The sequence below is a fragment of the Scyliorhinus torazame genome, chromosome 8, assembly GCF_047496885.1.
Source record: "Scyliorhinus torazame isolate Kashiwa2021f chromosome 8, sScyTor2.1, whole genome shotgun sequence".
Lineage (NCBI taxonomy): Eukaryota > Metazoa > Chordata > Chondrichthyes > Carcharhiniformes > Scyliorhinidae > Scyliorhinus > Scyliorhinus torazame.
Genome location: NC_092714.1, coordinates 223496320 through 223511661, shown reverse-complemented (window position 1 = coordinate 223511661; position 15342 = coordinate 223496320). Strand labels below are relative to the sequence as shown.

General features: G+C 46.2%; 1 protein-coding gene across 1 annotated transcript in view; it reads right to left on the bottom strand.

Moving 5' to 3' along the window:
- nsfl1c (NSFL1 (p97) cofactor (p47)) overlaps positions 1-14919 on the bottom strand; it is a 43893-nt gene extending 28974 nt beyond the window's left edge. The window contains exons 1-4 of the mRNA XM_072514820.1: positions 14752-14919; positions 11030-11127; positions 7118-7189; positions 272-437 (exon numbers count right to left, since the gene is read on the bottom strand). Of these exons, the coding sequence (XP_072370921.1) occupies positions 272-437; positions 7118-7189; positions 11030-11127; positions 14752-14856 (441 nt within the window). The 5' untranslated portion in view covers positions 14857-14919. The remainder of the gene's footprint in view (positions 1-271; positions 438-7117; positions 7190-11029; positions 11128-14751) is intronic.
- Positions 14920-15342: the final 423 nt, after the last annotated feature.

Sequence of the window (15342 nt, the reverse complement as noted above, 5' to 3'; positions counted from 1 at the left end):
AATAAGCCCTCAATTTTAAAAAAAATCACCACAGATGAATTGGAATCATGAGGGGTTATTGGCTCTTTTCCAATTATAACGGGAAGAACTTGATAACGAACCGTAAAATCGCTCAGGAATAAAACGCAGAGTACGTGACTCTGGACTATAAAAACTTAGCACTGTGGAACAAAGGATGACAACTATGAATTGAATCAGCAATTATCGGTTACTATTATCGGCCTGCAAACAACCCCAAAACTCCCTTGGTGGCTTTTAAAACCATACATACTCTAGATTTGCTGGATTCTCCAGGACCTTTGCCAGCTCGCTCAACAGCAACCGCACCATGTTCCTTTGCCCCTTTAAACAGATCTTCTACAACTTCATTAGAATTCTTCTTTTTTGGAGGACCAACGATTTGCTGGCCACTTCTTTCAGATCCACCAGCATAAAACCTTTAAAATAACAAACATATATATAAAATCATTATGCAGCAACAGCCTCAAGGGAACATGCAAACGGCTTCATGATTTCAGTACTATATTGAGGAGTACAGCACTTTGATAGGATAAAGCAAACCAAACAATTCCAACTTTTTCCTTTCAGTCCAATTTGTTCAATGGCATACTTCAGATGTGACAGCTCACCTAATTTCTAACAAAGGGACATTATGCAATAATTTTGCCATTACAGGACTAGTCAATGAATTAATGCTGCCACAAATTGTAGTTGCACAAGTACACAGTAAGTACTAAGTTTTAGCACTGAACAACTTACAGAACTGTGCAAACATAGTGACTCCTCCACTACACAAATACGAAGTCTTAAAGCTAAAACTACAAATGCTCAATACTCATGTTTTAAAGCCAATAAAGCAGATTAATGAATGGCCTTAAAAAAAAATAAGACTTCTAAAAAGATTGGGACTCTCACAATATTCTATCAAAAGGATGTTTATTTCCAAGTTGTGACATCCTTTATAATATTGAATCCATCCAGCTCCACCCCATAACTGCACCAGCAAGTGGGCCAAAGCCTTAAACACATTGAAAAAAAATCATGCAAGCAATACAACTCAGTCCATGCAGTGTGAACCCCAAGAAGCTCTACCTGCACAATCTTGGAATTGTAGAATACAAAGGGATAGATTTAAATCCACAGGTAGTGGAACATAGCACTAAAATAAAACCAAATCTGCATTAGTTAACAGCTCCACATGATTTTGAAACTCCCATAAAATAGATCAAAACGGTACTTAGCAGCTTCCTAAAGGCTACATAGGAAAAATATAAGTTACAGTAGTTATAACAAACTAACCTTAGTGACCTTAAGATTGATCACTATGTCCTCAAAGAAAAAGGGCTAAAACAAATTTGAAGGATTGTTGGTCAAAATTATCTAACTGATTCTGAATACAATTTGAGTTAATGCTCATCAAATTAAATATAACCACACATACATTTCCTGACTTGAACAGGTCCCCCCATATTTTTAGCAACTAATAGAGTAATGAAACATATACAAAGATCTGAACGAAACATTAAGAATCTACAAATAAGCAAGAGTAAGAATCTACAAATGAGCGTGTTTCCCATTGGTAAATAACAAGGGGAAGATCACCATTGGGTTGGTAAAATTTGGCAATGACAAACACCCCAAAGATTAAGGTGAACAAGTAGGGGAATGTACAGGCCATAATCCAGTTCCATAAGAACATAAGAACTAGGACTAGGCCATCTCGACCTTCTAGCCTGCCCCGCCATTCAATGAGATCATGGCTGATCTTTTGTAGACTCAGCTCCACTTTCCCGCCCAAACAACATTACGAATTGGAACAAATTATCAGGACATTCTCTGGTGTACACTTTAGTCGATGATTCATTGCTCAACCTATAAACAAAATAGGAACACTGAACAACTGTGTCAGCAGTCTGTGCCTTACACACTAGAATCATAGCACGAATATCTTTAAGAATAATAATCTTTATTGTCACAAGTAGGCAATGAAGTTACTGTGAAAAGCTCCTAGTCGCCATATTCCGGCACCTGTTCGGGTACATAGAGGGAGAATTCAGAATGCCCAATTCACCTAACAGCACGTCTTTCGGGACTTGTGGGAGGAAGCCGGAGAAAACCCACGCAGACACAGGGAGGACGTGCAGACTCCGCACAGACAGTCACCCAAGCCGGGAATCGAACCTGGGACACTGGCGCTGTGAAGCAACAGTGTTTTTAAAAAAATAAATGTTTTATTAAAGTTTTTCCAAAGAGCGTTTTTACATAACAAAAATAGAAACAGATAATAAAAAATAACAATCAACATATCCCAAAGCTTACAGTGAAACTACTGACAACAGAAAAGTTTTCCCTTTTTTAAAAAACAAAACAGAACAAGGTGGGTTTTGTCTCCATGCCCAACTCACATTATATCAACAGTACACCTACCTGAAACCCCACCCCCCCCCCAGGATGCTGCTGCTGCTGACACTTACTGTTCCCCATGAAAGTCAAGGAAAGGTTGCCACCGCTGGAGAAACCCATCAAGGACCCTCTCAAGGCGAACTTTATTCGCTCCAGGCTGAGGAACCCCGCCATATCGCTAACCCAGGTCTCCACACCTGGGGGTTTTGAGTCCCTCCACATTAGCAAGATCCGTCTCCGGGCTACCAGGGAGGCAAAGGCCAGTACCACGGTCTCTTTCGCTTCCTGCACGCCCGCATCCTCCGGCACCCCAAATATCGTTACTATTGGACTCGCCTTTACCCGAGTGTCCAAAATCCTAGACATCACCCTCGCAACCCCCTGCCAGAATTCTTTAAGCGCCGGGCATGGTTCGCCGGACTCCCTACACATCTTGGGCACCTGTCCTCCACCCCAAAAAACTTACTCATTCTTGCCGCCATTATATGCACCCGATGAACCACCTTAAACTGAATTAAACTGAGTCTGGCACATGATGAGGAGGAGTTCACCCTGCCCAGGGCGTCGTCCCACAGGCCCTTAACCAGCTCCTCCTCCCACTTGCCCTTCAACTCCTCCACTGAGGCTTCCTCCACCTCCTGCAGCTCCTGATATATGTCCGACACCTTCCCCTACCCTACCCAGATGCCAGACGCCACCCTGTCCGGGATCCTACGTGGGGGCAGTAGTGTAAATGTCCCCACCTGTTTTCTAAGAAAGTCCCGAACCTGTGAGGCACCTGAACGCATTCCCCAGGGGTAGGCTGAACCTCTCCTCCAGCGCCTGTATGCTAGGGAAAGTCCCGTCTATAAACAGGTCCCCCATCCTCCTAATACCTGCCCTATACCAGCCTTGGTATCCCCCACCCAACCTACCCGGAGCAAATCTGTGGTTATTCCGTATCGGGGTCCACACCGAGGCGCCCTCCTCTCCCCTGGGTCTCCTCCACTGCCCCCAGATCCTCAGTGCCGCCGTCACCACCGGACTAGTCGTGTATCGCGCCGACGAGAACGGCAGCGGAGCCGTAACAAGTGCTCCTAGACTGGTGCCTCGACACGACGCCGCCTCCAACTGCCCCCACCTCCATCATCCATTTCCTAATCATGGCCATATTGGCCGCCCAGTAATAACCGCAGAGGTTTGGCAGAGCCAGTCCTCCCCCCCCCGCCACCCCCCCCCCCCTCCCGCTACGCTCCAAGAATACCCTTTTGACTCGCGGGGTTTTATTCGCCCACACAAATCCCGTAACAATCCTATTCACCCGTTTGAAAAAGGACTTGGAGATGAAAGTGGGGAGGCACGGAAACATGAAGAGGAACCTGGGGAGAACCGTCATCTTCACAGTCTGCACCCGTTCTGCCAAGGAAAGCAGGAGCATATCCCACCTTTTAAACTCCCCCTCCATCTGCTCCACTAGCCGGGTTAAGTTGAGCCTGTGCAGGGCATCCCAGTTCCTGGCCACTTGTACCCCCAAGTACCGAAAGCTCCTCTCCACTATCCTGAGCGGGAGCTCCCTCAGTCTCTCCTCCTGGCCCCTACCGTGGACCACGAACAGCTCACTCTTCCCCACGTTCAACTTATACCCCGAGAACCTCCCGAAATCCCCCAGGATCTGCATGACCTCCCCCATCCCCTCTAACGGGTCCGAAATTTACAACAGCAGGTCATCCGCGTAGAGGCAGACCCGGTGCTCCTCCCCTTCACGTACCAGTCCCTCCAAACCCCCGAAGTCCTGAGCGCAATGGCCAACGACTCGATTGCCAGGGAAAACAGCAACGGGGACAGGGGACATCCCTGTCTCGTCCCCCGATGCAGCCTGAAATATTCCGACCTTAGCCGGTTTGTGGACACACTCGCTACAGGGGCCTGATACAGCAGCTTGACCCACCCTATAAATCCCTCCCCAAATCCAAACCTGCCCAGCGCCTCCCACAGATACTCCCACTCCACCCTGTCAAAGGCCTTCTCCGCGTCCATCGCAGCCACCACCTCCACCTCCCCCCCCCCCTCCGAGGGCATCATGATAATATTCAGGAGCCTCCTCACATTCGTGTTCAGCTGCCTGCCCTTAACAAAACCCATCTAGTCCTCCCGGGACACAGTCCTCTATTCTGGTGGCCAGAAGTTTTGCCAACAGCTTGGCATCCACGGTCAGGAGCGATATCGTCCTGCAGGACCCACACTGAGGCGGATCCTTCTCCTTCTTCAGCATAAGCGAGATCAATGCCTGCGACATTGTCGGAGGGAGGATCCCTTTCTCCTTTGCCTCATTGAAGGTTCTCATCAGGAGCGGGCTCAACAGCTCCGAGAACTTCTTATAAAATTCTACGGGGAAGCCGTCCGGGCCCGGGGCCTTGCCCGTCTGCATGCCTGCCAGCCCCCTGACTACCTCCTCCAACCCAATCGGGGCGCCCAGTCCCTGCACCCGCTCTGCCTCCACCTTTGGGAACCTCAACTGGTCCATGAACCGCCTCATCCCTTCCCCCTCCCGGCAGGGTCCCGACTTGTATAACCTTCCGTAGAACCCCCTGAAGACTTCATTGACCCTCTCTGGGCTCAGCACCATGTTGCCTTCCCCTATCCCGCACTCCCCCAATCTCTCTGGCCGCCTCCCTCCTGCGTAGCTGGTGCGCCAGCATCCTACTCGCCTTCTCCCCATACTCACAAACTGCCCCCTTCGCTTTCCTCAGCTGCGCCTCCACCTTTCCCGTGGACAGCAGGTCAAAACTCCGCCTGTAATTTCCGGCGCTCGTTCAACAGCCCCCCCCTCTGGGCCTCCGCGTACCTCCTATCTACCGAGTATCTCTCCCACCAGTTTCTCCCTCTCCGCCCTCTCCTTCTCTCTATGGGACCTAATGGAGATTACTCTCCCCTAATGACCGCCTTCAGAGCCTCCCAAAACCAGCCACCGTCACCTCTCCTGTGTCATTTGCTCCCACATAATTCTCAACACTCCTCCTTATCTGCCCGCACACCTCTTCGTCCACCAGCAGCCCCACATCCAGTCACCAGAGAGGGCGCTGACCCCGTTCCGCCCCCAGTCGCAGGTCCACCCAGTGCGGGGCATGGTCCGAGACCGCAATGGCCGAGTATTCTACCCCCTCCACCCTCGGGACTAACGCCCTACTCAACACAAAGAAGTCTATTCGCGAATAGACTCTATGGACATGGGAGAAAAAGGAAAACTCCTTCGTCCTTGGCCGCGTAAACCTCCAGGGGTCCACTCCCCCCATCTGGCCCATGAACTCCCACAAGGCCCTGGCCGCCGCCGGCCTCTTTCCTGTTCTGGACTTGGAACGATCCAAGCTCGGATCCAAGTCCGTATTTAAGTCCCCTCCCATAATCAAGTGACTTATCTCTAAGTCCGGGATCCTACCCAGCACGCGCCTCATAAAGTCCACATCGTCCCTGTTCGGGGCATATACATTCACAAACACAACCCGGGCCCCCTGCAGCTTGCCACTCACCATTATATACCTGTCCCCCTTATCATAGAATTTACAGTGCAGAAGGAGGCCATTCGGCCCGTCGAGTCTGCACCGGCTCTTGGAAAGAGCACCTTACCCAAGGTCAACACCTCCACCCTGATCCCCATAACCCAGTAACCCCACCCAACACTAAGGGCAATTTTGGACACTAAGGGCAATTTATCATGGCCAATCCACCTAACCTGCACATCTTTGGGGCTGTGGGAGGGAAACCGGAGCACCCGGAGGAAACCCACGCACACACGGGAGGATCCGCCTTGATGCTCCCCGCCTCAAATGCCACTCGTTTACTGGCCAAAATAGCCACTCCTTGTCTAACCCCGAGGTGAAACACCTGTCCCACCCATCCTTTCCTTAGCCTCGTCTGGTCCACGAGCTTTAAGTGCGTCTCTTGCAACATGGCCACGTCTGCCTTCAACCCCTTTAAATGCGAGAACATGCGGGACCGCTTGACCGGTCCATTCAGGCCCCTCACGTTCCACCTGATCAGCCTGGTCGGGGGGGGGGGGGGGGGGGGGGGGGGGGGGGGGGGGGGGGGGGGGGGTGAACCATCCCCCCCCCATCTTGCCATCTCCCTTCTTCGGCCAAACGCGTGCCCCCCGCCTCCCTCCTCCAGCTCTCCCCCCGGCGGCCCCCTCGCCCCACTCTCCATCCATACCCCTCACCTGGGTCCCCTTCAGCAAAACAGCACCCCTTCCCCATCCCCCCCCATCCCAAACCCCCGCATCCCCCCCCCCCTCCCTCCCAAGCATCCGCTTAGCTCTGGTTCCCCCCCCCCATTGTGCTTCCATGAGTTAGCTCACCCATGCTGACCCTGGCCGCTCCCACCTCTGTATACCAACCCTTAACTTGTTGCCTCCTTCGGGCCAGCCTACCGCCCCCTCCCCCGCAGGGTAGAGGGGCAAGCGCCATCTGGGACCTCCCAGTGCGTCGGACAGTCCGTCCCGGGCGTTTCCCAGCCCCTAGCACTGCACACCTGGAAAACAAACAACAGAACCCCCAACCAAACTAGGGCAGACATGCCCATAAACCTATGCTTTACCCGCCGTCCTCCCCTCGATCCCTCCCCACCCGCACATGTGAAGCAACAGTGTTAACCACTGTGCGACCATGGAGAAAGAAACCACTTTAGTGCATTTTACAGAGAATGACAAAATTCTGGTAGAGAAATTGATTGATCTGCAGACCTTTGGCCCTCGTCGTCGTCATCATCTTTCTCTTCATGCCACAAATCTCTGAACGAGGTTACCCGGGCATCACTATAATTTAAATATAGGATATATTATTACAATAGGTAAAAGGATACTTCACCTAACAATTTAAAAATCAAAAAATATTCTTCATTCACTAAAGAAAAACAGATTAATTCTCACCTTTCTCCGAGGAGAAAATGAAGTTAGATAGGGCATTAAATACTGCAAAGAATGATCTGATGATATATGTTAAAAACAGAGCTAGAGCCAGATAGAAATAAATGAATCAATCAATAAATTTTATTTGACACAAATCGGCATGAAAATATAACAGGAGTGCGCTATTAAATAACATGCTACTTAGTAAAACACATTTCATGATTATGGTGGTAAAACACATTACACAATTATGGTACTGTCATCAAGACTGATTCATGACATCTTTCACTGGAGGCTTTATATAATAGTAATTTGGTAGTACAGAATATTTCTGATAAAAAGAGACATGTCAAAAATCTTTGTCTTGCACTCACTACGCAGCAGCACTAATATAAGGTGAAAACAACAGTTTATACTGTCTGAGAAGGGAGTGCTGAATAGTTGACAAGTGGTCTCGAGGCAGTGCCATGGAGAATGCCCCAAGTGATGGTGACCAACAGTTAACTGCCAAACATTGTTTGATATTAAAACCAGGCAGTTTGACATAGGAGATTGGTTATTGTATTACCCTGCGGAATGAATCAGAAAATGGCTTCCAGTTATTTTGTCTAGCAGAAATAGACGCGGTGTGTGTACATATTCTTTCAGTCTGCAAAGAACCGGGCCCTGTGTATTAATGTACTTCACTGCCAGCACATGCCACACTGCAAGACCGACATCTTAAATTGGATGACAGCATTAATTCTTAGCACAATAAGGAATATTTAGCAAATGTTGTCCAATTGCAGAATCACATTTAATGTTGAACACCATTGAGTTTTGCAAGCAGGGGCTGGTTGGGTACACTCTGTAACTTGCCAGTTGCAAACAGTGGCTGAAACACGCCATTTGATACGATTCGTCAGCCTTTCGGACATGTGGCCTACATATTTGGTATTATAATGGCACCAAAATTCATATACCAGATTACTTTTGTGAGATAGGCAGAATATATATTTTTCGCTTGATGGCAGCATCTAGTTTGCTTGCATAGTAGCGGTGTGAAACAACTAGCTTCACTTGTTGAGATAGGCGGTTGACTGGACACGTTTCTGGACTGAAAGGGACTACCTTGGGCTGCTTAAGACTATATACAGCACAAAATGATCCATCAGGGTAGCCATTGTCTAGCAGGATGCCTTTAGACGCTCCTTATTTCAGCGCCAAGCTTCCATGTTTCGATATAAGATTGGCCAACCTTGTAAATAGGGCCCAAGCCAGTTGCTTACCATACAAGCTTGACCAATCAGAGTCAAGCGGTCTGGTTTAGATTTTAAACAATGCTTGGCAGTTAACTGTCAGTTATCATCACCTGGTGCAGTCCATGGCAACACCTCTACCAATCAGCACGCTCTTCTCATATGGTACAAACTGTTTTTGCCTTATGTTGATATTCTTGCATAGTGTCCTGATGAGTGCAAGTCGAAAAGCTTCGACGTGTCTCTTTTTCCCCCAATACTGGAGACTTTTTACTGCTCTTCAAATACAATCCCCCACTGGAAGCAAACTACCCCAGAAAAATACGCATTTTGGTACCTTACAAGATAAAACATTAAATGCCTCAGTCTCATATATACCTGCTGTGGCCACCTGGGTTGGCCAACTCCCGATGTAAAATGGAGAACAGCAAAGGCTGCAGGGAAATTCAGCCAACACAGGCAGAAACCAGGTGAAAGTTTATGGTGTATTAAACTCTGCAAAAGCCCAGACAGCATCGATACAAGCAGCCATCTGCATAATAATGTAGCAGCCATCTACATACTGATGAGCGATCCCCGGGAACAATCGCAACATTTGGGACAAACAAAGCTAACCCAGACTCCCCGGCGCCAGCAGGAGCCAACACAAAAGAGGTGAATGGACACCTCAAGACGGCCCATTGATCAGGGAACCGCTCCAGTATTGGAGAAATCAAACCAAGCGATTGGAACAAAGGCCAATCACCTGGAACCAGGTACGGTGTCCACTCTGAAAGGTGGTAAGCCCCTGGGGACTATAAAGTCAAGCCTCCAAGTTCAAATCGTTCTTCTTGACAGGGTCACTCAGCAACGCAAACCAACCCTCGAGAGTGAACTGTCCAAGCTGCCGCATCACTGAAGTAAGTCTCAAGTCGACGCTCGCTACGAGATAGGCGCTCCTAGCTACCAGTCCATACCGGCTTTGAATCCCGCAGTTTCAGAATCCGAACGAAAGGCCATTTGTTCCCCTGACCTGGTGGGCCAGTCCAAAGCTAAGTATAGGCCTGTTAGTTGTAGAAGTAGCTTAGACGTAGATTTTATGCATGAGTAGCGATTTACTGTATATAATAAATGAGCTTTGATTTGAATTTTACTAACTGGTGTGTTGAGTTATTGATCATTACTTGAACTTGAACCTCCTGGCGGTATCATAAAGATACCTGGCGACTCGAGAGCAAAGGTTATAAAACAGAGCCAATTGAACCAACCAAAAGTTAGCAACATATTACAAGCTTTGACGTGTCTCTTTTTCCCCCACAATACTGGAGACTTTTTACTGCTCTTCAAATACAATCCCCCACTGGAAGCAAACTACCCTAGAAAAATACACATTTTGGTACCTTACAAGATGAAACATTAAATGCCTCAGTCTCATACATACCTGCTCAGAAAAGTGGCTAAACATTTATTTCAGTATCCTAGAAGTCTCTCAATCCCTGGTGATAAAAGATTCTCCCTCCCCCCTCCCCCTAAAAGAAGATACTGTGCAGAATGCTAAAGCCATTCCTGGATATATCATCCAACTAAGGCAGGTGACAGCAAAGTCATATAAGCAAACAAAGCAGCAAGACGTTAAATCTGGGATGGAATAAAAGAGCACCGAGGCAGAGAATACTAAAATATAGAAAACAGAGGAAGGTAAATAAAATAATCAATGATCTCAACATTCGCAGCTATCCCAATATACATGCACATCACTTGCCCAAATCAGGGAATCTTTCTCACCCCTTATAGTCCCACAGGGCTTGTGTACCACCAATAACAATAACTTTGGACATGTATAACCAATTAACTTTTGTACTCTAGGTCAACAGGAAAATGAAAATGCAAGTGTTAAAAGGTAAATCCTGGTAGCTCCACAGTTACGTTTAGCCTCAAAAATCTAATTAACCACAATATAATTTAGATTCAAATTAAAAGCCACATATCATTGCAACAGGTACCTGGTCATAGCAAGTACATACAGCTCTGAAACGTAAGTTCATGGGATGGAACACCTGTCTTGACTTTGTGCTGATTTTATTGTACTCATTACAATAAAATGCCTGTGCTGAAAGAAATTGAACATTTTTTTCCAATGTTTGATATCTGTCATTGGCAAAGAGTACACCTAGGCCAGCAAGAGTTAGATGGCAAGCAAAATACTTCTACTTCAACCACAGATTTTAATTTCAGACAAGCACCACTTGCTACACCAGTAGGACATTTTTATTTCCCAGCGGTTTTAGGCTGTGGTGCTCAAGACTCCTGCTCCAGTCTATCCAGTGGTCCATGTAGGAAGCAAATGCATTTGGACATTAAAGTTACCTGCCAGTTCACATAAGGATTAGGTACTTGGGCCAAAATCAGATATGACAGCAGATCAATGCCTTAGTAAGATTTAAAAAGCTAATGAGAAGGTAGAGGAGATTAATGAAGTAGGAAAGCACTAACAATCTTACAGAGTCCGACACAAGCATGAAGTCCTCACCTTGGTGCTATGGTTCTCGAACCTGTACTGGGTTCAGGCTGTGGAAGAGTTATCACATCATCGTCACCACCTTCTTCATAAAAGCTGCCTAGGGCGAGCTGTAACCAAACATAATAATATTGGAGACCTTTCTCAAACTTAAAATTAACTTTATCGTGGTTGCACAAAAATTCTCATTCCAGTCTTAACAACATGAAAATGACAGCCAGTCCAGGCAGGATCCCATAGATCCTTTAGACCATTATAGCCCCATGGAAAACTTACACATTTCAAATGAAAGCAAAATGATCAGATTATCAATGTTACATATTTGATAAAGATCTCGTTTACTGTTCAAACATTCAGTAGGAATCAAAATTAGCAACTGATGTTAAGCAGACCGTAACTATTCACGATTGTTGAAATAGATTGGCAGCAAACAACGCACTACTGCATTTTCTATCCCAATCAAATCTGAATTTGTTTTTTTAAACCAGTGAATTCAAGAACATGTGCGTAGTCTATCCCAAACCCCACCCCATTCAAACGAGGATTAAAATCTAACATTGCTAAAGATTTGATGGCCCATCCTCAAAGGTTAAGTTAGTCTGCATACAGGCCAGAAGATCACCAAATCAATTTGTACTCCGTGCAAATTAGCTGACCTCAATCAATGGTGATAGCAGGGAGATGCAAACTGGATTCAGTGCTCGAGGCCAGCAAGGAGTAAATTCAACCACGGATCTCAGTATCCATTAACTCTTGCTGAAGAGTGCTGCTATGGAGTCAGAATGAGACACCTGTAATATCTCCCTGTCAAGCAACCCACCAATATTGAATTTCTGGACTAACAGATGGAGAACAGTCAGGCAATTAATGCCATTGGTGTTCCAAGCAGCACTCTTGGCAAGTCAGGACTGATGCACAGGTATGTATGTGAAAGTTTAGCAAGTGGCATACACTCTGAATGGAACAGGACGCATGGAACAAGACAGCCTCTTAGATTGCTATAGTGCAGTTTTGCTTTGAATGTATTTAGTTCACAAACTATCCAAAAACAAATGCCTTAAACTTCAGATTAATAATTTCCTTTATGAAAATGAAAAAAAAAAGCAAACACAATAACAATGCAAACAAAAAAGAACTATCTCTGGGTCCTTGTCCCAGTCATTAAGGACAGCTCTCCATAATTAGAAAAGAATGTTACGGAACTGCACAAATTTGCCTATCATGGGCATAATCGAAGGATTTGAAACATATTTCTTTGGTGCCAGAAAATAATATTCATCCAATCAACTAATTTAATTGCTCTTTGCTTTTAAAATATTGAATTCAATCTAAATCTTTTAAGCTACAGTTTTTCATGTTGTTCTATGCCCTGTAAGCTTCCTCATCTTCCTCAGGTTTTTCTCCAAAGGTTAACTTTTGCCACCTCCAATTGTTTTACTTTCCTATTTAAGGAAAATCACAGCAGTCAGCTTTTTACTCCATTGTACATGGGTTTTGGCTTTATAACTAGAATTATCAACTTCTTTGACTCTTCAATTTCCTCTTTTTTGAATACCCTATCCATTTTACTTTTAACTAATGCTATTTGCCTCAGTGACCCGTGGTGAAACAATGTCTGATCGAAAAACCTTGAATTTTCCCTTTCATTCTCCACTCTATTCCTGAGTTTATGCCTCCTTGCTGAAGTAATAATAGCAATCTTCATTATTGTCACAAGTAGCTTACATTAACACTGCAATGAAGCCACTGTGAAAATCCCGTAGTCGCCACACTCCAGCGCCTGCTCGGGCACAAAGGGAGAATTCAGAATGTCCAATTCACTCAACAGCACGTCTTTTGGGATTCATGGGAGGAAACCAGAGCACCCGGAGAAAACCCATGCAGACAACCCACGCAGACACGGGGAAGAACGTGAAGACGCAACACAGACGGTGACCCAAGCTGGGAAGCGAACCTGTGACTCCGGGTGCTGTGAAGCAACAATGCTAACCAGTGTGCCACCGTGTAGCCCAAAAATGGAAAGCGTTTCATTATTTATCCTCTCAAAAACCATCATAATTTTGGAAAACCACTATTAACTTTTCCACGATTTTTGAGCTTTTCTCAATTATACCTTTATCTGCATCATTGGATCAAGACTCAGAACTTAAAAACAGGGATCCACTTTTGTTCCTGAACTCGAATGGAGCAGAAGCACATGAATGGCCTGTTCTGTGCCATATATCCTATGTACTCTGTTTTCTAGAGATTTTCCCTTTGGTTTTCAGTCAGCCCAGCTTCATAAATCCAATCAAATCTCCAAACTGAACTGAGAAGTCCAGCTGCCTAATTATAGAGTGTACCATCCCCAAAAGGACACATCTTACACGGAGAACTTTGGTGAAGCATGGCAACAGCCAAGCCTGCCCAGGTAGCTACGAGCGATGCTCGAGTTTCACCACACCATCTTAAATCATAGGATTCAGCAAACCTGGAGTTGCTTGCCTGCTTAGATCCAGTCTATACTCATTAAGGCGTTTACTTATGCGGTTATGGGGAACGGAGTGTGACAAATTGCAATCCGAGTGACAGGTTGTTCTCTTCCCATTCCTGAGTCAGCTCGGTAATCATAAACAGTGGCTATAATTCAGGAGACCTTTTTGATTCACAAATCAGATTTAGCAAAGTTGCCATTAAGGATACATTTGTTCTATTTTATAATGGCTGCGTGTATCATTTTGAAGCCGGGTTGTTCCTAGACAGCCTGCCCATCTGTCCACCAAGGTCAGCTACTAGACAATTACAGTTTGAGTCCTTGCTTGGCAGAGTTGCTACATTTTATAGGCTGCATTTCCCCTTTGAGGTGGAGAGCTGACTGGTGATTTAAACTGAGCATCACCACACGTCAGGTGAGAGGCAAGGTTGAGAAGGCAGGGCCTTCATAAATAACCTCAGCCGGTACAGGGATTGAATCCACAATGTTGGCCTCGCTCTGCATCACGAACCAGCTGTCCAGCCAACTGCGTTAAACCAGCCCGGTAACCAAAGATGTGTTTGAACATGCTGGTTCTTCAAGTGATGTCTTGTGATAATCATCATCCCAAGCCTTAATTTCTCATGTGTTTCATTGCTGACATCTGCGTTTATTTGGTCGAAGATAGCTTGGTGATAATGCTGGTTGCCCTGATGTTCGAGATATCCAAATCCAATGCCAGACAGATCTTGATGTCAGGGACTTTAATGGACAAGGTTGACCCCCTCTCAAAATACTGTGTGAAGTCATTGGAGACTCAAGCTCTCTCTCCCTGCAAAAGATCTCCATTTAAAAAAAAGTAAATCTATCAATAAAGCCTGGTCATGAAGCTGGTATATGGGCCACAGTCCTTCAGCTGTATGCAACACTTGATAATAACACTGGCATAGCTCGTGCACTTGTCCCTTCGCAGCCATCCCATCTCTACCACCCACCCAGGACACTGACTCACTGAACACCGATCTCCCCCTCATGCAGGCCTGGATCCCGCACTGCGGCTAAAAGTTGCTGAATCACCACTCAAAACCCCCGACCCAACCCATGTACAGAGGGGGAGGGAGCTGAAAGAGGCCGGCATTTTGCGGCCCCGGAGCAGGATCACATGAAAGGGGGGGAGAACCCGGCGCCATTTAGCGGGACACTGCCACAGGCCCAAACTTGAGCCCAACTCCGCCAGGATAAGCCGCACTCAGGCATTCCCCCCGCCAAATACCGGCCTTACCTGCAGATCCCAGTCCGCGGACTCCAGGTAGAAGCGAGCCCGCTCCTCCTCGGCGCCTGTTACTGTCACGAACTCACGAATCGCTTCTTCCTCCGGCACCTCCATCTTCCCGTGTCACAACCGTTATGTTCGCCCACGTAAAATCTCACGCACAAAGGTTCCGGTGGAAACAAATGATCCCACGGTTCACAGCATAGAAAATGAAAAGCTCAAAGGAGCAACAAAAATGTTGTGACAGAAATAAAACCGTTCTAAACACTTAGGTGTCTTCCTCTGGCATATTTGTTCATTAATAAATCATTCTTTATGATTTTTTTTAATAGGTTAGCTCATTACATTTAAGTACAGTTTATGGATTGCAGTAAGAATATTAGGGTGTAAAATCATGAAAAAAGGGGAAAAGTGTGTTAAATTCGTGTGGTTTCACGAATAATATTCAGTTATCTGAACTCAAATTTTTTGAAGACTATTAATATGAATATATCATTAGACAGAGATATCTCTATAAAGAAGGAATTACCTGCCACTCCACTCCTTTGCCTGCAGACCTTGCATGCACAGGAATTATATATTGGCTGATACTCAATTTTG